This window comes from Cyprinus carpio, chromosome B17 (genome assembly GCF_018340385.1).
Source record: "Cyprinus carpio isolate SPL01 chromosome B17, ASM1834038v1, whole genome shotgun sequence".
Classification (NCBI taxonomy): domain Eukaryota; kingdom Metazoa; phylum Chordata; class Actinopteri; order Cypriniformes; family Cyprinidae; genus Cyprinus; species Cyprinus carpio.
In genome coordinates, this window is record NC_056613.1 from 22,623,502 (window position 1) to 22,649,891 (window position 26,390).

A 26,390-nucleotide genomic window follows, 5' to 3' on the forward strand; every position below is an offset into this window, starting at 1 on the left:
AAGTGGATGTGCGGTGTATTGTGTGTTGTGGTGTGTGTAAAGCGCTTGGCCTGCCTCTATTAGGCACCTTTACTGAGTGACACACTCTCTTATGAACTGCTGGCCATACATCCTGGCACTTTTCCCAACTCAACTTTTATCTTGGAGATCCCAGAAGCTTTGAAGGCATTCAGGTGCTCTCTGTGTGCCAGGAAATTCTTCCTCCACATGTGGCATCCACTCTTCTCAAACCCAGCGGCGGTGTATTCTGGGAATACCGTGAGCTTCAGGACAAATCACTCAGATTACGCTTGTAGAACTCTGTTTGTGATTGTGCAGTATTGCCACCATACCATCATGTGCAGCTGATGAGGAGAATGAACAGATTAGTTTGTGGACTTCATGACGGAAACATTATGTGCAGCATCAGTGTAGAGCGCTGCAGTGATAAAGTGTTTTGTAGTCCAAACTGTAAATTAGCATCATCCTGGTTCCTTCAACAGAAACAGCAGAAGTATGATTCTCAAACATTTTGTTCATCATATGACTAGCGATTAAATGAGTTCACCTTTTGTCTGATGACAGTTATAATCCCATTTAGACACTTGTTAGCAATGCTTTCTTCAAGACAAGAAAAAGCTTTGAAGGAGAAGTTCACCCAAAAATGAAATTTTGCTGAAAATGTGCTCACCCTCAGGTCATCAAAGACGTAGAGTTTGTTTCTTCATCAGATTTGTAGAAATGTAGCACTGCATCAGTGTCTCAGCAATGGATGCTCTGCAGTGAATGGGTGCCGTCAGAATGAGAGTCCAAACAGCTGATAAAAACATCACAAAAACACAAAAAAAACACACAACACCACACCATAACATAAAACATCTAGAAAACAAAAGATGAAACACATCCAGCATCAACAACACTTTAACAAATAAAATACGGGTCCATAATCCATAATATTGTTTTCTTCAGTTGTCTGGTCTGAATCAGGAGAGAAATCTACACAGATCAAGCTCTGTTTACAAGCCAGAACAGTTCAAAACAACTCTTAACAAATATGTGGCTGGATTTTGATGTGACAGGAAGCATTATTATTATTCATGAACTCGTATTTTAGCCGGAAGCAACAGTTTGATGTTAAAAACATCTTAATGATGGATTTGTTTCTTACAAACATGCATCTTTTGCCTTCACAAGACTGTTATATATCACAACAGACTGTAAATATCACAAGGGGGTATAATGTATTTTATGTTGTAAAATAAAACGTAAAAATATCTTGAGCTTGTTTTCAGTCTTATTTCAGCCATTTATCCCCACTGACTTCAGGACATTTATTAGTCTGGTTATTAGTCATATTAATGTTAAAAAGATTTGTGGCTGGATTTGTGAGGGTCGTCCCATGTTTGCACAAGGCTGCTTGCTTTGGTACTGTACCTGTTTATTCTTTTCAGCAGGTCAGTTGAATGTCATTCTCGCTATTAAGCTCATTTATTTCTTCTTGCTTGTGTGTGTTGTAGGTTTGCCACGGTGAAGTATGACCATGCCACGGCAAACATCAAGAACCAGTTCATGCATCTGACCAACTACAGTGTCAACAAGAAGAGCAGTGACTACGTCAGGTGAGCTCTCTCGGGGTTTGATATTTCACTTTCCAGTGTGAATATGAACTTGAATTCTGAGAATATACTCTTAGAATTAAGGACAACATGTATGCTGGTATTTTAGTTCCATAATTTGAACAGCACACCCTGTCTGCATTTCAGCACTGATGGATTATAAGGAGGTATGAAGAATAGAGGCTTTGTTGTGCTGTGAAGGTGTATAGTAAAGGGTGATTTCTCCTACCACTGTTTTACACATTCAAGCAGATTATAAAATGTCTAATAGCTGTTTTGCCTTATAGTACGGCTGGGCGATATGGCCAGAAAATCTGAATTGTGGTATACGATATATATCTTGGTATTTTCTACATTTTCTCTTATTATTATTAATTTCCACATGTGAATAAGGCCTTGAAACCGATCAGAGAATATCAGAATTCATTTGACTTTTTTCCTGCTTACACAGTCGTGGGCCATTTCTGATCTGTGCCACATTGGAGGAAAAAATCTGAATTGGGTCGCTTGAACCATACAGTGTAAATGCAGCCTTAAAGGGGTCATCGGATGCCCATTTTCCACAAGTTTATATTCTTTAGGGGCTTAATGAAAAGTCTAACATACTTTGTTTTAAATTTCTCAATGGTAATGTGTAACAACACCCTTTTTAACCTTGTCAAAAACAGCTCTGTTCTCAGTGACCCTTTTTGGTGCATGTCTCTTTAAATGCTAATGAGCTCTGCTCACCCCGCCCCCTCTTCTGTGGGGTGACAGCAGTAGAGACTGTAAACTTTAGCTGCAATTGTGTGGAACTTGCTAACTAGTACATTATTAGGATAGGAGATTTGCAGGGATTCATAAAAAAAAAAGTAAACGTATAGCTGTGGAACAAGCAATATTCAGTATTGAAATGTGTGAGACTGAAACAGAAACAACTGAAAATGGATTTTTGGTGATTTATATATAAACCTGGTTATTGTGTATTTAAAACGCATTCAGTTTATTAGTACTATTACAGAAATCTGACCTGTTTCATTTAAGTATAACTGACAAATTATTATTATCATTATCATTATTATTATTAGTTTATGTTAAACTGTGTAAACCAAGTGGATGAAGATTGCATATGCAATTCAAATACATAAATTGACAATTTAGGCATGACAGTGCCTTTTAAATTCCAGTTCAGTTGTTGAATTTGAATTGAGGTAGCAAAAGAGTGCAGAATTTTCATTTGAAGTAGAATTAAAATTTAAATGATTTAAAATTCAAAGGAAATCCATTTAACTTTTTAACCAGAAAAGCAAATTTTGTCAAGACAGGCTTTAAATATTGACTTTATGAAGCCTTCTTTGAAAGTTTTAAAATGAAAAAAGCATTTTAAAGTGTAAAAGATACAATGTCTCAAATTTCAAAATTACCACCAAATAGTGGAACAATATGACACATTGAAATATATGGATCATAAATCATCAAAATCTCTTTGTTACAGTATAAATGGAAGCGGTAAATGCAGCAACATTTTTGAAGAGAGATTTTATTTTCAGTTAACATTTTATCTATATTTTTATTTAAAAAAAAGTCTATCTTCCTAAAACGTTAGCTAGTCAGTAAGAACAGGAAAAAGTACAGTCAGTCAGAGGATCATTATTGAAATCTCAGACTTTATATAAAAAATAAAATTAAAAAAATTAAACACAATTTCCACCAATACTAACCCAGGGAATGTGAGAAAAGTCTTTCCATCTGAACCTGCACAAGGTTCTGTAGCAGTAATCCTTAATAGCTCCTCATAAATGGCTGATGATAGCAGAGTAGCTTGTGTTTGTCTTGTGGCAGCTCATGCCATAAAGCATCATGCATGTTACAGTAATGAGAACAGATCTAAGCTGTCAGAAATAATAGTTAAATAATCACTTCTCATTGTTGATCACTCTTAAACGGGAATGTGTTTTCAAATACGAGCTAAGCCTTGTATTTGCTAATCATGTCAACATTGTTAAGTTGTGCCCATTTCTCTGCATTGTTTTGACAGTGCTGACAGTCAGGGTTTCTCTTGCTTTCAGTTGCGATGACCCTGAAGTAGAGGATTATGGGAACAAATGGAGCATGAGCGCAATGCTGAGATATTTGAGGCAAGAAGGCAAAGACACCACATGTGAGTAGAGCTAAGATGTGCCTTATGCAATCATTTACTTTCATGTTTAACACTCCGTGACGTCTGACATTCATAACCACTAATCTGTGGATATTCTCAAGCACAAAGCACTACAGAGCCATTTGTAGATTGACACGCTTGTTACTCCTGACGAACAGCAGCTGCTAGATTGATGTCTCACATTATGACCCCCTAAGTGGGGTTCATTTTGAGGATATTTGAAACATTTTATGTTGTGTAATGCTTAAATGATGTATCGTTGTAAAGAAAGTGTATTTCATTTAACTAATTTCCTATGAAGTTGTACTATATGTCTACTGTTGGCAGTTGTCCTTTTCCATTTACTGATCCTAGCCAATGATCTGTGTGCTCCAAAAAAAAACAACAAAAAAACATACAGCTTGAACACTTCTGTGTGAATTCTGCTAAGGGCACACGGTTGAGATGTGAGATGGGAGGAAAAAATATTCATTCAATTATGCATTCTCTGGGAAAACTTTTATTTCACTCAGAAAAGTTTCTGAGAAACTTTGCATTTGCTTTCAAAACATTTTACGTTCTCTTATGATATATAAACTCTTCTTACAAATCTTTTTGTTCTTTCTTGACAGCCCCCAAGAAACACTGTGTTTATAGCAAACCTTTGATTTCCTTTGAAAAAGCTTTGTGTTTGCTCACAAAACTGGTGATGGAAATAATACTAGATGTGAAGAAAATTGTGTTTTATTGCACATGCAAAAACTCACTAAACTTTAATTAAAACTTATAAACCCTCCAATTGAGTGCGAAACATTTTGCGGTTGCATGCAAAACTGGTGATGGGGTAATATAAGACTATGTTTCAGTGCTTTGCAGGTGGTTGTGTTGCATGATAAAAACACTTTTAAAAAAAACTAATTTTAAATAAATTTCTCTGTGTTTGTCAGTGCTCATGGGCCAGATTGAGGATCTGATCGTCAAAGCTCTTCTGAGCGCTGAGATCCACATCGCCACAGCCTGCAAGATGTTTGTCCCTCATCGCTGCAACTGCTTCGGTAAGACAGAACCATATACATTACTGTATGTAATAGTAAAGAAACACTGCTTGGTGCTTTTGAAACATGGTACAAAAAGCATGCTGTGAGAAAATCGCTCTGAAACGCTGTGCTAAATCAACATGCTCACTGATACAATAATAAACACTAAACATAAACAAAGACAGTTTACATAATTTAAAACAGAAATAAATCTGCTCCCAAAGAATGCAGACTTTACTGTATGATAGACTGTTTATGGAGGTGAAAACAGAACGATATCTGCTGCCAGAGCAGAACCGCAGATATGCCCGTTTACAGTCCAAATGTTTCTCATTCTGAGCTGTTATGGGGTGTTAACTACCTGCATGAGGTCAAACACATCATCCTCCAGATTAATCATCGACATATTCACTTCACCAGTGCTCTGATTTATGTTCTTTAAATTGTTTAGTTAATTAGTGTATTAGTTTATTGAATTTGGAAAATAACTAAATAAAATAAAACAGACATGTTTATGGTTCTGTAGTTCTCCTCGTGTGCCAAATCAACCTCCCAAAGCTGAACACTAATGTGTGTCATGTGAAATAACAAAGCAAGAATTTTACTTCTGTCAAAACTTTGATGCAAAATCAAAAAAAAAAAATATAGAAAAGAAAAACCTTCCACCTTAATTGCAAAATAATGCATGGTTTATGTTCTCTGTTCTTATTGAGCAAAACATTTTGAGCATTTTTATGGGTCGGACCCTTTGGCCACTTTGGTACAAGAACTGTACCATTCTTTACAAAGAGATGATTTAACAATATGGGCGATTTTAACATAAATAAATAAATGTAATTTATATTAAATCCAATTAAATGAATAGTCAACCCAAAAAATTACAATTTGCTGAAAATGTGCTCATCCGAGATGTAGGTGAGTTTTTTTTCATCAGATTTGGAGAAATGTAGCATTCCATCAGTGTCTCAGCAATGGATGCTCTGCAGTGAATGGGTGCCGTCAGAATGAGAGTCCAAACAGCTGATAAAAACATCACAATAATCCACAAGTAATCCACAGCACTCCAGTCCAGCAGTTAACATCTGGAGAAGACAAAAGATGAAACAAATCCAGCATTAAAATGACATTAAACAGTTGCTTCCGGCTGAAATAAGAGTCCATAATCCAACACTTCCTTAAGTGAAGTATTTAAAACTTCTTAATGATTGACGGCACCCATTCACTGCAGAGGATCCATTGGTGAGCAAGTGATGGAATGCTACATTTCTCCAAATGTATACACTATTTTTTTAAACAAATTATATAATCAGCAAAGAAGTTTGAACAATGATTTTGAATTTAACAAAGTCCCAGTATTTGGGTTTGTTTATGTTCTAAATATCATCCTGAGTTTCAGTGGAAGCAAGAGTACAGAGAGTCTCATGATCAGTGACTCGCACTTACATATTATATATTTGATTAGTCGTCTAGAAACAACAGCTTTATGTCTGTTTTTCCATTTTATTCAGTTTCAACAATGACAAACAGGCTAATGTTTAGGTAACTTTAACGATCATTGTTTTTGCAGTTGCACTTGGTAAAGCTGGTGGCACAGATTGTACGGTCCTGATTACTGAAAACATGACATGATGTATAGAGGGTGTGCACGTGACAAGAGCATTGGTTTTCAACGTGAATGCTGCGACAGAACACACACAACACATCTTAAATGAGAAAGCTTTGTGATTGACTGTACAAATAGATTTGACAAGAAATCTGAGGTATAGTTTTACAGACTGCCAAAAGCTACAGTAAAGAGAAACAAAATCATATTGACAACTCATCAATTAAATATTTACCATGTTATATTCTGTATAACTGTATGTTATTAAATGAACACTGACAAAAACTATATTAGTTTTTGGGCTGGACAATATGACAATATATATAACTTTGATGTAAGTGATCACCCGGATTTAGACCAACCTATTTTGTATTTACAAAATGCATTCACAGGCAGATCCCTGGTGTAGAAATCAGGCACATACAAATGTGCACATATAAACACGATTCCTGGCTGCATATCAATATCCGTGGACCACTGGATCTTTGGTAAATTGTAAAGAATACTATAATACTAGTCCAACAGCCTTTAGTTTAAAATGATAATAATTTTTTTTACTCGCGTTTTCGCAGCTTCATTATTAAATCCAGTCATGCAGCCAGATATTTTGCCACTCAGTCCATCTGAGGGGGCGTGTTCCGGCGGGAAAGGGACGTCAATGCATACCCTCTACAGCCAAGTATGGTCTCCCATACTCAGAATATGTGCTCTGCATTTAACCCATCCAAGTGCACACACACACAGACACAGCAGTGAGTAGCGAACACATAACAATTGTTGCTTTTATTGACTCATAAACATTGATTAATGCACATGCATAAAGCACATTTAATATGGAAAAATGGAAGCTCAGACATTCTCGCTTGAGGCACAAGAGTAGAGCTCACCGGTTCTGGAACATCAAGCATGCATGTTTGATCTTCTGTTTACCAAAAATTGATGAGAGAATAACTGAAATACATTTCTGTTCCAAAGATGAACACATTTCCCCAGAAGGCATTGACTGTGCAGTGTTCTGTCATCTCCACTGTAATGTGTTTGTAGACATGATATTTTCTCCAGGAGGTGTTGCTTGTTTAGGCTGTGATAACACAGTCCCTGTGGACTGCTCTATTATCAGACAATCACCTGCATGAAAAGGATATCTTTACCCTGCACCCGGTCTATGCCCTCATCACGCGGTGAATGATGGGATACTGGAAGCAGGCAGGGCCAGGCCAGGTTCACTTCACTGTGTCACATGACTGAATATGAGCCGCCCATGCAGGTGCATCAGTGGAATGTGATGGATACAGTGTTATACGGATAAAGTGCTCGTACTGTGAATACACAGGGCCTGTTTAATATGGTAAAATCAGTCCTGCTCTCGCAGGCCATTTTTAACAAACATTCTGCTTTAGCTAGTTACTATATCTTACTAAAATATATTGGATGTTAGTCACGCACCAAAATGAAAAAAAAAATAAATAAAAATAAATAAATAAATAAATAAAATAATAAAACAAACTGAAAATGAAGTTTATTTAATAACCAGCACTTAAATTGAAACTGATTTGAATATAAGCATTAAATTGCATTTTTCAGAATTTGATTTTAATGATATATGTGACCCTGGAGCACAAAAGCAATCTTAAGTCTCTGGGGTATATTTGTAGCAGTTGCCAAAAATACATTGTATGGGTCAAAATTCTTGATTTTTCTTTTATGCCAAAAATCATTAGGATATTAAGTAAAGATCTTGTTCCATGAAGATATTTAGTAAATTTCCTACTGTAAATATATTAAAACTTAATTTTTGATTAGTAATATGCATTGCTAAGAATTTCATTTGAACAACTTTAAAAGTGATTTTCTCAATATTTAGATTTTTTTCTCCCTCAGATTCCAGATTTTCAAATAGTTGTATCTCAGACAAATATTGTCCTCCTAACAAACCATACATCAATGGAAAGATTATTTATTCATCTTCCAGATTTACCCTTATGACTGCTTTTGTGGTCCATGGTCACATATAGTTAGTTTTTACTCCAATTCATTGTTGAAATGTACATATTTATAGTGGCTGTGATAACTTGTTTTCATGGATTTTTTCAAACAGGCATTAAATAAGACATCACTAACGAATGTGTAATATATTGCATGCATTTATCAAAAATGCTCTCTGGAGTTATTTTTCTAGCTGAGTTTCTAATGGACATTGAATGTCTTTCCAGAGGTAAACGAGAGGCAGTTGAAACACTGACTAATCGATTACATGAGAATTGATCATTTTAGTAAGTTGTTTGGTTTCTTCTGATATTCATTCATGTTAATTTTGTGCTAAAACTAGTAGTAAAGAGGAAGTGATGATGATCAGTTCACGTGCCGCTTGAACTGAGGCTACAGCAATCTGTTACACCACATTTAGCTATTGTTTGAATTCTGTTGACAGAATTTAAAAACTGAGACTTTGTTTCATATCACAAGTAACAGCACAAAGCTTATTACGATTGTTGGATGGGATTCGCACTACAAAAATTATTAGTTATTTTGTTCACACATCAACTAAAAACAGTTGTTTTTCAAAACAGAAGATCTCGGTTCATCAAAATGAAGATTGATTAAAATACAGAAATCGAAATGATCAACCCAGCACTAGTGTCCACATCCCTGACATGTTTACCTGTTGTAGTTTATCCATATTGTGTGAACAAAATAAACACAAGCTATGTTTCCATCCATCTATTTTATGCAAATTGTGGAATATTGCATAAAAAACGCTGGATGTAAATGCCAAGATGTGCTTAAATAAAAAAAAATATATATTTTTTGCCTTGATAAAACATTCTTTTTATGCAAAATTAACAATGCAGTGCATCTGATATAAATACATAGCCATTTCTCCTGGCTTTAGCAGCACACAAAATCTCATGATATTACTCCTTGAGGTGAAAAGTGGTCTCGCAATATCAGAATAAAGTTGAGTTTGTGGTTAAACCTTTGATAGTGCTTGCATTATATTGTTCGGTCTTTTATTGCATTGCACATGTAAGGTACAAGGCAACGAAATGCGGTTAGCATCTAACCAGAAGTGCAGTTAGTACAGGATATACAGTGTCTACAATATGTTACAAATGTACAATAAATATACAGATAAGGCAGTACTATGGACATAAATTACAGATTTTTAAATACTATCAGCATGATATACAGATAGGTGTACTATGAACATACTATACTGATGGATTATGTAATAAGTGTATCTACACTATAAGCAGAAACTATGAACATATGAACATCATTTACACTAGTGCAGTGGACAGTAAAAAAGTGCATAGAAAAATATTCCACTGCGCAAATGGATCATTCAGTATTCTGGATAAACAAACTGTAGTGCAAGTAATAACAAGTGAACTGTTTTTTTGTTTGTTTCTTTGTAAACCAGATGTAGTGATGAGGAGGGGTGAGGAGTGTGTGTTTGTGAGTTGTCCTTAAGAATGATGCGAGCTCGACGTAGACAGCATTTCCTCAAGATGTCCTCAGTAGCAGGAAGTGTTGTCCCTGTGATGCGTTGGGCAGTTTTCACCACCCTCTGCAGTGCCTTGTGGTCAGCAACTGAGCAGTTCCCATACCAGACTGTAATACAACTGGTCAAGATGCTCTCGATCGCACACCGGTAAAAGTTCTCCAGGATGGCTGAAGACAGCTGGTTCTTCTTCAGTGTCCTGAGGAAGAAGAGGAGCTGGTGAGCCTTCTTGACAAGGCTGAAGGTGTTTGTGGTCCAGGACAGGTCCACTGAGATGTTGGTTCCCAGGAACTTGAAGCTGGAGACACGGTCAACAACCATTCCGTTAATGTGGATGGGGTCATGCATGCTTCCTTTCTTCTTCCTGAATTCCACAATAGCCGCTTTTCCACTGTCGGGCCAGTGCGAGCCAGGGCTTAAAACGGGCCGGGCGGGGCTAATAGCCTCGGGCCAGTAGCTCGAGGCCAAAATAGCACTGCGTTTCCACAGTCGGGCCAGAAGCTCCGCTGCGCTTCACTAAAACCCGCCCTTTACACGCCTCTCAGGAACAACGTCGTGCAATCCAATCATTTCACCCACAAAGATAAGTTATCAGAAAACTAATGAGAAATAAATCACTGGAACATGCGCGATCACAAAATGAACACGATAACAGCGGCCTTTTGTTTGCATGCTTTGTTAAATATTTAAATTCAAAAGCATCGATGTTTTACTATAATTAGTGATACATTGAGCATAATGAATTAATTTATCAGGCTTGAAAATTTGTCACAGAAATAAATGTATTTCTATTTTATTTATTTATTTTTAACGCTGAAGCTTTATGAAAATAGCCTGCTTATTCAGTCGAGACCGTTTCTGTTTATTTGTAGTCACATACATCACATTTAGAATGAATGATAATTTCTCTATTTTTATAAAAGCTTCAGAAAAAAAAAAATCATTATTATATTTTTATGACATAGGCAACGTGGAGCTAAACTCTCGAGATGAGACTTATGACAGATAAAATTGTTACACACGATTGTGATAGAGAATAGAAGCTGACCTGATTTCTTCAAGCGGTTGCATTTACAATGTTTACTATGGTAACGTTAATACCTAGCGTGCATATTCTTTTGCATCACTTATAAATATTTCTGCCTTATGACTGAAAGTGAGTTTTGAGCTCAACATATTTTAAAAAGTGTTTAATGCTGGTATTATGTTAGCTTTCCAGACGCGGAGAAACTCCGCCTTTGTTCAGAACCACTCCTCTAGCCCCAGCTGGCTCGCTTTGGCCCAGCTGGAGCTTTGGCCGTTTTTCGGGCCAAAAAACCATGGCCGTTGGCCCCAAGGAAGCCCCGACGAGGCACGATCAAGCAGTGGAAACGCGACTGGCCCTGGCACGCACTAGCACGCCCGCTTTTCGCCCGACAGTGGAAACGCGGCAATGAGCTCCTTTGTCTTGCTGGTGTTAAGGAGCAGGTTGTTGTCAGCGCACCACGTGGCCAGATACTGTACCTCCTCCCTGTAGGCAGTCTCATCGTTGTCTCTGATGAGGCCAATCACCGTGGTGTCATCTTCAAACTTAATAATGGAGTTGGATCCATGCACAGGCTTGCAATCATGGGTGTAGAGGGAGTTGAGGAATGGGCTCAGCACACAGCCCTGTGGTACGCCAGTTTTGATTGTGATGGTGGTGTTACAGGTGTGGCCTGACCTAACATGCTGAGGTCTGTTGGTCAGAAAGTCCATAATCCAATTGCAGAGGGAGGTGTTAATGTCCAGGTCTCCAAGTTTTGTGGTCAGCTTGGAGGGAATGACAGTGTTAAATGCTGAGCTGAAGTCAACAAACAACATCCGTACATACGTGTTGTTATTGTCCAAGTGTGTGAGTACAGAGTGCAGAACTGTGCATACAGCATCCTCTGTGCTCCTATTGCTACGGTAGGCAAATTGGTGTGGGTGGGAGGCAGTCCTTGAGGTGTGCTAGAACCAGTCACTCGAAGCACTTCATGATAATAGGTGTGAGTGCTATGGGGCGGTAGTCATTCAGGCGCATCGGGGAGGAGTGTTTTGGCACTGGCACAGTGTATGGTGACTTAAAGCATGTTGGCACAGTTGCTTGGGTGAGGGACGGGTTGAAAATGTCTTTGAAGACCCCTGCAAGCTGCTCTGAACATGCCCTTAGCACACATCCAGGAATGCCGTCCAGGCCAGCAGCCTTGCGCGCGTCGATCTGGCTCAATGCAGTGTAGACATCTGTGGAGGTGAGTTTGAGGGGTTGGTGGTTTGCTGAGAGTGTGAGCATATGAAGTCTGACACGTTTTGTGTTGCACCGTGGAACACGTCTGTATCTCAGCAGCTCGCTCCACAAAATCTCCTAAACTGTGAATTTGGATTGCTTTATCTGGGATGCGTTATCTCACTAGATTTATTACGTAAATCATGTATAAACATATGCCAACGCAGGAGAATACATCAATATTTCTTAATATGCGATTTGTTGTACATCGCCATTTCAAAAAATAAAAGTTCAAACCCTCGCTCCAAGTTTGCATGTGGTCAAATATTAAAATGACATGGATATAAAAGCCCTTGAATCATGCTGTAAATTGAAGCATAGCCAGGCCGTTGGCGCCCTCTGCAGGTTTTTGTTATAATACATAATATACTTAAAGGCACAATATGTAATTTTTCGCTGCTAGAGTGCGGATTCAAAACAAACAAAGAAGCAAAGGTATAATTTGATGATGCCGTGACTGAGTGTGGAATCATGGAAGTTGCCATCTTCATCCCCACAGCCGATGCAATTTGACGGGAATCGGGCAGAAATCATGTTCATGGATGAGCTAATGATTTATTAACATTGTAGTATGAAGCAGGGTGAGGCTGAAAGCCATCGAAGCGAAACGAGGCCGCTGAACGGCTTGAAAGCAGCGGAGCTTTTATTATGCCAGAGTCGACCGCTTCCGCTGCTTCCGGTCGTGCATATGTGGGGAAAAAAAGCAGCGCTGTTTTATCACACTAGATACATTTGAAAGTTCTGTTATAATGCTACTCTGTGCGGTCGTCACTGGTCTATTAAAACATATTAACATATTAAAGAGTCTTTGGTGTTTCTGTGTTTTCTACAAAACAAAACCAGAAATCGAGGGGTTATGATGTTATTGGCAGGCGACCCAATGACGCTGTGGACACGGTCTGTGTCACTAGTTAAAATTGCTTATTTATCTGGATTTAAACATTCTTTTAAACATTTGGGATAATGTAAGTACACAAGTCAGCAAAGTATATAACACTGTTCTAGTGGTTTTTGGACATTTTTATAAAAAAATCTTACATATTGTGCCTTTAAGTTGGTTTATGTTCATATTTTGTGTAGGCATATTACATTATGTAGTCCTATTTTATCAGTGTTGTTTAATAAAACCATGTAATTACTTTTTTTAACTACTTTATTTGAACCAATTATTATTGCCTCATCATTAGTTTATATATAAATAGTCACACTAAAGCCTGTTTTTCACTTTGGTCTATTTCTATTACTAAAAATACCAGATTACTCAATTGTCAAAAAAATCAGTAGATTACTTGATTACCAAAATAATCATTATTTACAGCCCTTGATTAGTTAAAATATTTCAAAATACAACTGTATTGCTTTGATTTGTGTTTAAAAGACAAATATTTTGTCATTTAAAAAAACAAAAAACTTGTCTCATTATAGTGAACAAAGTATCATTATATAGCTAACCAACTAACTGTATATCTCTAGATCAAATTATATCAAAATATCTCAAATTAACTAAAAATCTCAATCTTAAGATAAATCATACATTCTTCAGGTCAATTATATATTCATGAAAAAAAATCAGTTTGAATAAGGAAAGCGATAACTTTGCCATAATATCCTTTCAAATGTTAAAGTTGCCACAGTCATTGCATTCTTTTGTGCTGCACTTTATTTGTAACATTTTGTTGTATTAGTTTATTAGAATTTGAAAGATAATGATATTGTTTGATAAGTGAGATCTCTGATTTTAGTCCTTGAAAAACCAAAAAAGTAGTGCTTGAAAAGTCCTTGCAAGTCCTGGAATTTCCTTTTGCAGTTTTTGTACGAACCCTGATTAAACGTCATGTGACTTTGCCTCAGCAGATGATGTGATTGGATAACTGGATTAACCTGAGAGCTAGTGTTATTTTAATCATTTTAAAATGCCTGAACATCGTCTCTGACTGCGTTCCCAAACATGAGGCATCCAAATGACAACACGACAGTGTTATTGTGTTTCGTCCGGAGCAAGGAAAATAGAGCCAGAGACTTCCCTGACTGCGACAACTTTCATTTTTTATTATTGATAAAAATAATATTATTGATTTTATTCTCTTGAACACACAGGATAGAAAATGGTGCTATATGAAATTCACAAATTTTATGCAAATATCAAAATTTATACAAAAGTAAAATTTAAAAAGTTCAATCAAAAAAAAACAACTAATGACAATCAAAATCATCAGAGAAATGCTATAATTAAATATCACCGTTTCGTCAGTGATTTCGTTCCTCCAAAACTGATTCGGTCGAAAATGAATTTTAGGGTAGTATATTCAGTTGCCAAAAACTATATGATTTTCTCCTCTTTACTGTCTTATCACAATGAGAAATCTAAAAGCCATACAAAAAAATAAACAATGAGAAATCTCCATGTCATACCAATAAATAAAGCAATAAAACAAGGAAGCAGAAGCAGGAAGTGATGCAGAGGCTAATAAATGAGAAAGTGTTGAAAAGCTCTGTAGCATTGGCTCCAGGAGAACAGCCACATTGTTTTCCAGTATACATCTCATCTCATTTAACTCTGGATCAGAGCCACACAGCTGATTCGCTCTTTAATATGCTCCTCATTGTTCGCATGTGAATTAGCAGCGGGTTTGTCTTTGTTCAGCTGCTGTCTAAATAAACTCATGTAACGTGATGCTTCATTGGTCCCTCTCCACCTCTGACACGGAAAGCAGAAACACTCACTTACTAGTGAATAAATGGGCTTCTTTGTGTGTTAGGCTGCGTGTGTGATTTGCGTAATGGCCGTTCATGTCTTTAAGTCCAGTTGAATGCTTCTTTATATGAATGCATGCTCTAGAGTTTTGTGGACCTAGACAAATTTCATAAAATGTAAACAAATGATTTTGTCTTTCTTTGATGGCTTACTACACTCTCAGGAAAAAAGAAGTGCAAAAAGTTGTCACTGGGGCACAAAAAAAAACTAAAAAAAACCACCAATAAAACACTATTTTTTCTTCATTAACCAATAATAACTACTACAACAATAAAAATACACACTTTAAAAGCAAATAAATGAATACAGTCCCAATAGTTTCTTCAGTGATACTGAACTGATTCTTATGAATTGGGTTTTTTCTATGTTCTATGTTTCTATGTTTTTCTTATGTGTGTGTTTGAGACATTTTCAATGCCAATTCAAACTCAAAAAAAACAAAAAAAAATAAACAAACCTAAATAAAAAAGTTCAAAGCAAATTACTATGGCTTTAATGTGCATGGTATGCACTGTGAGCATCCCAGGGCTTTGCTTGATGTTGAAACGCTTACAATGTGTGGACAGATTTCAGTGTTGATGCCATTAGTATTTACAGTAATTTACTGGAAGTTTTTAGATGTGTGAAAGAAGCTCTGAAAGCACTCTTTGGTTATGGCTTGTAATGCATGTCTTCATTCTTCCTTATTATTGACTACATTTATATGTTTTGAATTTAATTACTTGACTACATATAGTTATTTTTGTTTATTGTTATTTTAAAATATTTATTTTATTTTAAATTGTTGTATTGTTTAATGAATTGTTTAAAAAACACTTGTGTGGACAAGATGCATTGAGGATCATTTTGTAATTGAATTGTTATCATTTGAATCATATTTGAATCAGTTCGTGAGGACTGTGAAGATTCACACCCCTTTTTGATGAACCTTCAAGGGAGATTTCATGAATTAGATATTTATGTTGTGCGTCATATAGACATATATAAACCAAAATCCAGTCATGACAGACTTCAGACAATCCAATTTATTTTCTTTTCCAAGCAAAACATTGCTAACTGTTGAGCAAAGACTCCCAATACTCGAGTTTGTGTGGTATAATTTATATTTTGTATGAAGAATGTTGATTTGATGTTTAGATGCCTGTTTATGCAGGCTGGCCGCTGTGTGAAGGAGTTTGCTGTCTCTTCTGTTCATCGTCACTCTGCTGCAGTGAGTGATTAACAGCATGCATTGCTTTGCCAGCTATGTCACATCATTTCAGAGTTTAGACAAACAGAGCTGTGAGCAGCGGTTTCACACTAGTGGCACATGCTTTGTAGAGCTGCATAGATTTGTGTGGTCATGAGCCTCAGTGCAGTGTTTTTAATAAACACAGTGTGTTTAAATGCTAGAAGAGCACTGGTCGGTCTGCATGTGGTTGACTACAGCAGTGTCTAAATATAAAGATGGGTCTCTGCTTCCCCTGCATTAACACAACAATACGAATGGTCAAGAACCATTAGCAGAAGTGGACATCTAGAAAATCATTCAGTTCCTGTAGTTTTGGAACTCTGTTAATTCATAACCATATTCTGCTTGTTTTCCCTGAATTTTGAGACCGGAATTTTAACATCCTGAATTTATACATGTGACCGCAGAACCACTGAAAAGTTTTTTTTTTTTTTTTCATTGCAATTATAGTAATGACCAAGATATTTTTTTTCTAAGACTTTGATCCAAAACCTAGTGAGCTGCCTAAGTAGGCAGCATTTGAAGGTGTCCTTGAAAACACATAGTTGGTTCCACCCTGTTCTGGTCAAAACGCAGCAGGATCCCACATATTCTTCATGCATAAGTCAATCCTATATTACGTATCCTGTACAAGCTTTTTCCCTTTAATAAATCAAAAAAAACACATACAAAAATATTATGATATTATTATATATATTTTTAAGGAATCACTATGAACTCTCGTCACATGGAAAAGAGCTGCATGAAGATCCTTAAAATTCCTTTTTTTGTAAAAAAAAAAAAAAAAGACAGCATATATGGGTTTGCAGTGTGCTTTTCATATTTTTTTCCCTTTAATATTGGAAAATGTGGTTCTCTGCAGGGCTGTTTAAATCTCCCAATTTACATGTCTTAACTGAAGTGCTGTTCTCTGCAGGGCTGTGATCATGTGTGAATTGTCTCTAACTTGAGCTTAGGAGTGAAGTTATATTTCATCAGTGAGTTCATGCGAGCCGCTCCACCCTCTGTTATATTGTTTATGAAAAGACACCCAAAACCAGCAGGAATACAATTCATTTCTGCAGTGATGCAACACTGTCAAGTGACACAGCAGACGCAGGAGACACCCAGTGAGATGATACGTTACGGCCTTGTTATTGCTGTTGTGGTGAGTTTGGTTTGGGCTTGTTTTTCAGTTCCAGAGCCCAAAGGCTCATAATAACGCCCGCCTTTGATCTTCCCTTGTTGGTGCTTATTTATTCTGCTCACAGTGAATATTTTGCGGTGATGTTAATAGGCCCTCCCAGCACACATTAAAGAGCCACAAACAGAGAGAGCGGGGCGGTCTGTGAGGGCTGAGGTGTGGGCAGGATCGGTGTCTGATCCTAATTGGGGGAAAATGTGTTGCACATGGGCTGTTGGCTGCTCGCTGTGTGAAGCGCGGTGTTAAATCGTATGGAGCATGCTGTTTGTGTTTTTAATGTGTGTTCACGAAGCAAAAGGGTGCTTTTGCACATCTTGAGTAATTAGTATGGGCCGCTCGCCCTGTCTTTCAGCTCATGTTGTGTGTTTAGAGCTGATTTAAAAAAGATGTACTCATCTGAAGCTCAGTACAAGCACTTCTGCTGCCTACACAGACAGTGGCTGGATTTATTAGCCAGCCTCATAGGCAGGGGCAACAGTGAATGAGTGCTTGGAGCAAAAATGCCACCAAAGTGAACAATACGCCCTGCAAATTCAAGATACCAATTCAAGGGGCAACAAAAGCCTTTGCGCAGTTAAACTAAAATGATTATGAATGTTGCAGTTAGGACTGCCCATTAATAGTCAACTAAATGTCATTTTATTCATTTCATCGGTTGGTTAGTAGCATGAAAAAAAAATGTTTGTGAGGGACAGATTATTTAGGGCCCTAGGAAATCTGTTTTATTAAAAACTTTAACACAAATTACATGTTTAGGGTAGAGATCAAATCTTTACCAAAAATTCATACCCGAACCCAAAAATTCATACCCGAACCCGAAGAGACCCGTAAATGTGCTTCAATGAACCGACCCAGACCCGTTTATTATTTTGAAAGTTGGACCCGGGTCCGTGCAAAACTGAGAAATGTCAAAAATGAACTACCTGGAACCGACGCGGACCATCAATTATTTGAAAGCTGGACCCAAACCCGGCCGGGAAGACACAGACCCGACTGGACCCAATCAGCACATATTCCACACCAAATTGCTATTAACAAGTCGATAAACAAGTTGTGAAAATTACACTTTTTGTCTTACCTAATGTAACAAGCATTCTCCCTTGTACCTGACTGTGATGCACACAATCCTCCTCACCAAGAAAGTTCCATCCATGTTATTCCTCTCTTGCCAATTGAAATGTGTAATCCACTCATTGGCCATTTAAAATATAGCCCCGAACCCGTACGGATCCCGGGGCTCGGGTCCTCCATGTAGACCTCTAGTTTAGGGCCCTATGAAATGTTCTATTTTTTATTTTAGGTTTTACTGTTACCAAATTCTGGGTTTAAGCATGTCTAATTGTTTGAGTGCATAAAAAACACTTTTATTTATTATTAATAATAACCTTATGATTTTTTTTCTGTAAAATTCTGTGTTCATTCAAATGAAGGCACACTACGTTAATTTATCTTTTAATTAATGAAAACAAAACTTATTATATTCTATTAAAACAAAAACAATAAAAAATGAAACAAAAAAAAAGTGATGTAGTAATTTTAGTGTAGTAGTAATAGTATTAATACTATTACATAAATTCTACTGAACAATAGTAAAGTATTTCTGGCACAGAGTCTTCAAGTTAAACCTAAATTTTATTTTGACAGATTGCCACTGTGAATACCTTTAAATTTCTGCATGTATATGATATGACGCTAGCTGTTAATTTTACTAAAATAAAATGGTAAACTGCTCATGAAGTACTCTCAGAGCAGTTCTAGGCATGTTCATGTATTTCATTTAGTGATTTTATTTAATCATTTAGTGAGACGCCAGACGCTGAAATCCCTGCGAGCACCACGGACGGTTCAATATGTGTGTAGGAAACAAATCCATGCATCTGCACCATTTATCAAAACAGAGACGCACAGAACATGCAGGATTCATATTTAAATAGTAATTTTCTGGCTTAATATTTACAGATACAAGTCCATTCGTCCAAACGTTGAAAAATTACGTGACATTCCACGTTATACAGTAAATTCCGTTTTTATGACTGGATTTTGTGATTCCGCCCATGTTTTCTGCATCGCGGAAATCATAGGGCCCTAATTATTACTTGCTGGTCCTGAGGTAATTCAAATGTTCACCCATCATTCATCAATCTCATATATGGCTTATCATTGCAGTATTAGTAAGTAGTAGTACCGTAACGGTTGAATCACTGATGGCAGTCTATGGGACAGTCTCAAGCCTCCCTGTTTTCATCCAAAATATCTTAAATTGTGTTCCGAAGACGAACAAAGCTTTTACGGGTTTGGAATGACATGGTGGTAAGAGATTAATGACAAAATTTTCATTTTGGGGTGGAGTATCCCTTTAATGTGCATCATTGCCATCACTGGCACTTTTTAACCTGATAAAACTAGAAACAAAATACCATAATTTTTGCTCATAGATAAGATTAATACATCATTCAAAACTTTAAAGGGTCTTTTTTTATTTGTGTACACTCACAATATCAACAAAATATTGTGCTTTTGTAAAATAAAAATAAAAAACAAACAGGACGCGCTTTCTGCCATCTCTGAAAAAAATGAGGAGAAACTGTGTAGAGGATACTTGCCTCGCATACATGAGAAATATATCCACAGAAAGCTTGAAGCCAACTTTGACCCAGGCTTGTCTGACAGTGTTTGTGCCTATGAATCAGCTCATTTTCACATTTTAGAAGCAGGCCAAATCTTATTCTAGATTATCTGGATGTGGTTATTCTGAATCCAGCCAGCTGATGAATGAGTGAATAAGTGACTTGTAAAGTGATTGGATAACCAAGTCCAGATGCTCTTAGTTGCAAATTCTACCTGTTTACAAATAAATGGATTGCATGCATAACAGGTTTACAAAATACTCATACAGTACGTGACACAATGTGGTCTGGGATCTGTCTTAAATAATTACACAGGATCAGTGGAGAACTGGAACTGGCAGATGGTTAATGAAGGGGAAAAAACATTAATAAAGCAAATGCTTATGAATCAGTGGTTGTCTGGAAATAGTTGTTAGAGTAAGAAGTATGTCACAGTTAAGATGTTTGGAAATAACACAGCTCAACATTCAGCAGAGCACTACAGTAGATTTTTAAATCCTTTAAAGATATAGAGTCCTCTTGTAGGATCAGTTGTTGACCCCTCTTTTGGAACCAGATCAGTGATGCTGTGAAGTTTAGTATAAAGGTGGACACAGGCTTATAGTCCTGATGTCAGCACAGCGCGGCCTCGCTCTCTAAAACAGCTCTGTTTACTCAAGAGCACACAGCAAAAACATTCAGACACTCTTTCTCTGTTGGGTTTGAAGGTGGTGAAGTGAGTGTAGAATGGCCACAAGAAACCGCATGATAAAGACCCGCTTTAAACCAGAGAGCATTTAGAGCCACATATAGGCTCTCTTTTAAACACAGTGAACTGCCTACATAGGCAAGATTTAAAGCATGTTCCTAAATAGAAGGCTCTTCCAAAAGGCAGGAAGCTGGGCAATACACTGAATATTAGCAATATAGTTGTACGAATATGTGTATATGTGTGACGATATAAAATTAGAGAATACTGTGTATATGATGGTGATGTATTACTCATAAAGACAGTAAGCCAATTTCACTCCCCTTTTTCATTTCATGCCAGCTGGTAGGCGTCGCTTTCAAACGTCTCCATGTGTTTTTATGTGAGCGCTCTCTGTAGAGTATCAAACGTTTCTATTTACAACATGCAAACCAGTGTCAAACAATGTTGGTTTATGTGTGTGTGAATCCATTCATTATAACCAACAAAGTGTAACCACTGAGTGATTGCACAGTAAAGACAGCTTCATTGATAACAGGTGTTTTTGCAAGTGAAAAAGCACTGTCCCAGTGACCGCTTTTGTACACTTTTTTCTGAGAGTGTAGCTGCAGACTGCAATATTTTTGAATTGACAACCATACTTAAATGCAGGTTTGAATCCGAAAATACAGTGATTTGAAAGTGATGAGCATGCATGCCAATGGATGGGATTAAAAAAGAAAAAACAAATGGATTCTGTATGTGAGAATAGATCTGTGCATTAAGTGGAGTGTAAATGCAAACTAATAAACCTGCCACAGATTTAATGTGATTGTTTCTTTATAGAATTCGCTTCATTGTTGCAATAACCACTTTTTTCTCAAGAGCAAATGCAAATATATGCACAGCCCTACCACAGTCTTTTGGTCATAGTAAAAAAGTATGTCAGTTTGGGAGCAATGTTTATTACAAGTATACTTAAATTCTATTCAGTAAAAAAAAAGTGTTGATGAAAACAGTCTAGTTAAATTAAATTTTTTCTTCTTTTTGTGTGTGCTATGTATTTTATTTTTTCGTATTGAAAACAATTATGTCAAACCAGTGCATTTGAGGAACATTATGTGTGGTGTTATAAATCAGTCCCTTATTTGGGTAACCTTAGTAACCTAATACGCATGTAAGTTAAGGATGCTTATGTAGACTGTAGAAAGGAACACATCCCACTAAGTTTCAGAACAGAGCTAATAATTGAGGTAGAAATGTCCTTTTTAATAATTCATAAAACAGATGTGTCTCTCAGAATCATATGATGGTGTGCTTCTTCCTAGTATTCAACTTCATCTGCTTCTTAAATCACAGACCTACAATATAGTTGTATGTCTGTAAAAAATATGGCTGTAAAAAATCGCTCATAATCTGAGTGTTTATAGTTACAGAGCTCAGTTATTTGCAGAAGTCACAACCACATTATATACAGTTCACAATCAGGTAGTGACCACTAGCTGCTAATGCAGTGACAGATAATGTATATGTCATGATTTAAGATCACAATGTCCATTATTGGATACTGTAATATCTGGTCAGCCATGCCAGGTTCAGGAGAGACACAGAATGAGGATATAGAGGATTTACTTCTGTATTTTGTGGAGGTTGTGTGTTTGTGGCTTGTTTCTTCTTCCATTACTGCTGTGCTGGACATTTCATTTACATTCACAGACGGCCCTCAGTAGTGCTGGCCATCTGTGTGTTGTGTGTCCTCCCGTTCACCCGTCTCACTCTGTGTGTGTGTGTGTGTCTCAATTCGCAGAACTGTACGGTTTCGACGTTCTCATTGACTCTAACCTCAAACCGTGGCTCTTGGAAGTGAACCTCTCTCCTTCATTGGCATGGTGAGTGACGCACACACACTAATCCATTGATTTTTTTTTTTTTTTTGATTTTTTGTGTAAAATAACTACTTTTTACCAGGTTTTGGGTGTTTGTGTTATGCCTGTCTTATACCGAAAAATGTTATTTGAGATCACTGCGTTGCATACTTTAAATTCCCATCACATACTGCCATCCATACAAGGAGTTTTGGGCAAATACAGAGTAGAAATGCAATCAAATGTGCAATTTCAGGTCTCTCTTTTGGCAGAATGCAAGTAGTTGATATGGAGTTTTACATCAGGCCTGAAAATTGCTACATGAACAAGTATGAACTGTTAATATGGCCCTAGTCAAGCTTTGATGCACTGCATCAAGATCTTGCAAGCGCTTTAAGAGAGGCAACCAGTGATTTGAGTGACAAAACATCAACTATCAGATATGTGCAAAATTAAACAGACAAAAGATCTACTATCAGATATGTGCAAAATTAAACAGACCTGGGCCTGTATTCACAAAACATTTCATCTCACCACTTAGAGTTCTCCTTAATAGCAGTAAATGTTTTTAGCTAAGAGTTTTCTCTTAAAACCTTTTCACAAAGCTGCTGAGACAAACTTTTACTAAGGAATAGAGAGAAGAATTAAAGGGATAGTTCACCCAAAAATAAAAAAATTCTGTCATTAATTACTCCCCTTCATGTTGTTCCAAACCCGTAGGACCTTCGTTCATCTTCAGAACACAAATTAAATTTTTTTATGAATTCTGAGAGCTCTCTGACCCTCCGTAGAAAGCAGTGTAATTACCATGATCAAGGTCCAGAAACGTAGCAAGGAGACATCAGTGGTTCAACCGTAATTTTCCGAAGCTACGAGAATACTTTTTGTGCACAAAGGAAACAAAAACAACGACTTTATTCAACAATTTGTCTCCTCCGTGTCACCCTAGTGCTATTTTGAAGGGTATCACATACGTAAACAACATATGCTGTTCTGTTCAACGTATGCTGTATGATCAACCCCTGATGTCACATGGATTATTTTACAGATTTCCTTACTACGTTTCTGGACCTTAATCATAGCAATTACATTGCTGTCTATGGGAGGATCAGAAAGCTCTCAGTCAGAATTCAATCAAAAATAAAAAAAAATCTTAATTTGTGTTCCGAAGATGAATGAAGGTCTTACGGGTTTGGAACAACGTGAGGGTAAGTAATTAATGACAGAATTTTCATTTTTGGGTGAACTATCCCTTTAAAATGATGTCAGCATGCTAACTAACTATGCACACAGTGTTTGGCTGATAGGGGAGGGGTCTCTGTCAGAGATTTATTCATAGAAATATTGTAGAGAGCGATATTATGTTGACATTCAAATAAAGATTTAAAAATATATATGTTCAGCTAATTGTGAGCCTCCTACATGTCTGCTTCTCATAAACAATCAGTGGATAAGCACATAAACAGCCTTTAATTAACAAAATAGAATCATCATGGCTGATAGTAAGACATTCAAATGTAAAAAAAAAAACCAAACTGGACTCTGTTACTCTGAATCTGTAACATCTTGCCCAGCTGGTTAATGAAAGCAAGGATACAATCAAAAGAAAATTTGTAATTAGGATATCCTCCAAAACCAAGAAAGTCCTCTTCACTGCTCCTAACGTTTCACAGATTTAGGAGCTAGTTCTAGCGCTAAAACGCTTTGTGAAGTAGAGTAAAAATATAGGAGTCCTAAACTTAGGATGGACGCCCAATAATTTTAAGATTTCCATGAGCTACTTTTAGCCTTAAGATGTTTTGGACAAACCTCATGGACAAGGCAATCATCTTAAACGACATGAAGAAGAAGAAGAGGAACGCTCAGTATGGCATACATCAACTAAAAGCATTTGACAGCATTTGAACATACCGAACAGACACAGTCATCATGGGCTTCTTGGAAGGTGAAGCATTGGAAAACAAACCTGCGGTTCCATGCCAATGGTTGCATAAAGGCTGGTAAAAGCCATTAAGTGAAGAGTTTTCCAAGGCAGCTCTGTCTCACAACTGACAAACTACTAATGAACATCCTAAATAGTGGGAGCCCATGTTATATAAGATGAAGAACAGCATCCAACTTGTCAAGTTGCTCAGCATGACATTCACAAGCTGCAAAAGTGATGAACTGAAGCTCTTGTTAGCCAATGACCCAACAAGAAGTTCAACAAGATGATAAAAGAATTTCAAAAGCCAGATACCCTCTATTCTAGCTCAGATATAAAGTGCAGAAATAAAAATAAATGCTTTCTATTAAAAAAACTATTTACTCCCCAAATGTTTTTCAATACAAGACAAACAATAGTCACAAAAATGGACAATTCACACTTCTTATGAGTAATTTCTCCAATTAGAGGGAAGTTCTTAATGAGTACTTGAGTCAAACTCAAGCCTGCCATTAAGTGTACTTGTCAACATGCTCATAAACATTTGTGTGGTACTTCTAAAAACAGCACAGACTGCACTGGTTTGGGTTCAAGAATGGAGAAGTTGAAATATCTTCACATTTGTGTTCACTATCAAGTGGAAGTGTCATTTAGTGCTTTTGGCAGAGGTGTATCATCTAGTTGTGTAGATCCTTTGACATTGTGTGGACAAAACATTTTTCAGAGAATCAGAGTTTTAATTTGTGGGTGAACTAGCCTTTTAACAAGAGATGCATTTTTGTAGGCACTGTATAGGATTTAGGTTGTATTGTAATGAAAACTTCAAGGTGCTCCAAAATTTGACTCTTGTATTATTTGAATGACTTGAAATGTAGTGCATTAGTGAAGTTGTTATGATGGCTTGACAGTATAAATCACCTTTAATTAGGTGGAAATGAGGACGTAGGTGGACATTCTGCCCATTTTGTGTTTCATGGAAGAAGGAAAATAATCATGTTACAGTGCACACTGTATTGTGTTTCTTTTAAAGGCTTATAATTCTGAAGAACCCACAAGGTTAATATAACAGTGCACTAATGCATTTTCATCTTTTTGTATTTCTAGCGATGCTCCTCTGGATTTAAAGATAAAGGCCAGCATGATCTCCGATATGTTTTCTCTTGTGGGTAAGTTTCCTTTTCCCACAGGCTCAGAGTCTCAGTCGTAACCCTGACCAGTCCTTAACCACTTCACCTCAGTCTCATGTTGTGAATGTGAATGAACGGTCATATTTTCTAACCACAGGACAGCCATAACTGCAGGTTACTGTGGCCGTGGCTTTTGTCATGTGGGTCACATTTGTTTGGTCTGCAGTAATGACCGGTTAAGAAGAAGGAGTGTTGTGCTTTCCTGCCATACATGAGGGTTTGTGGAAAACGCAGACGAAATCACAAAATTTGGCAAAATTTGGATGAATAAATACAAAGTGGGGCTGTACACTTAAAGGTGCCATGTGTCATGTCTGGCAAAAAAATCAAGTCATACTCCACATTCCATACCAGATGGGGGCAGTATGCCTCAATAAAGTGAATTGGTCTACTCTAGAGTAACAAACGAGAAACGGCATAGTCTCTTTGCTCCGCCCCTACCTTCACAACAACCCTAGAGCCATAGCCGAAGCCTAAGAGGACGTTTTGCCTCCAGAGGAAGTTGGGTGATGTCAAGTGATTTTGAAACATGACATCTTCAAGCTACTCCCCTTCACCTTTACCAGTGAATATGTTCATATTCGTTTTGTTCATATTACATTTTGAGTTGTATATACACATTATTTGAATTAAATTAATTTGACAGACAGCATTCTGTCAACATCATTGGTCAACATCAGACAGCTGATGTTGACCAAGCTAGCGCCAACCAACGTAACCAGAGCTGCCAACTCTCAAGCATTCACCGTGAGACACACGCAATTGACTCTTTTCACACGCTTTCACGCCACACATCAATTTTCTC

The 26,390-nt window shown here is 37.1% G+C and overlaps 1 protein-coding gene across 1 annotated transcript in view; it reads left to right on the top strand.

Annotated features, from left to right (window-relative positions):
- Positions 1-26,390, top strand: part of ttll5 (tubulin tyrosine ligase-like family, member 5) — a 112,296-nt gene that overhangs the window by 9,029 nt on the left and 76,877 nt on the right. The window contains 5 exon segments of the mRNA XM_042742859.1: positions 1,497-1,598; positions 3,644-3,735; positions 4,662-4,769; positions 22,417-22,498; positions 25,503-25,564. Of these exon segments, the coding sequence (XP_042598793.1) occupies positions 1,497-1,598; positions 3,644-3,735; positions 4,662-4,769; positions 22,417-22,498; positions 25,503-25,564 (446 nt within the window).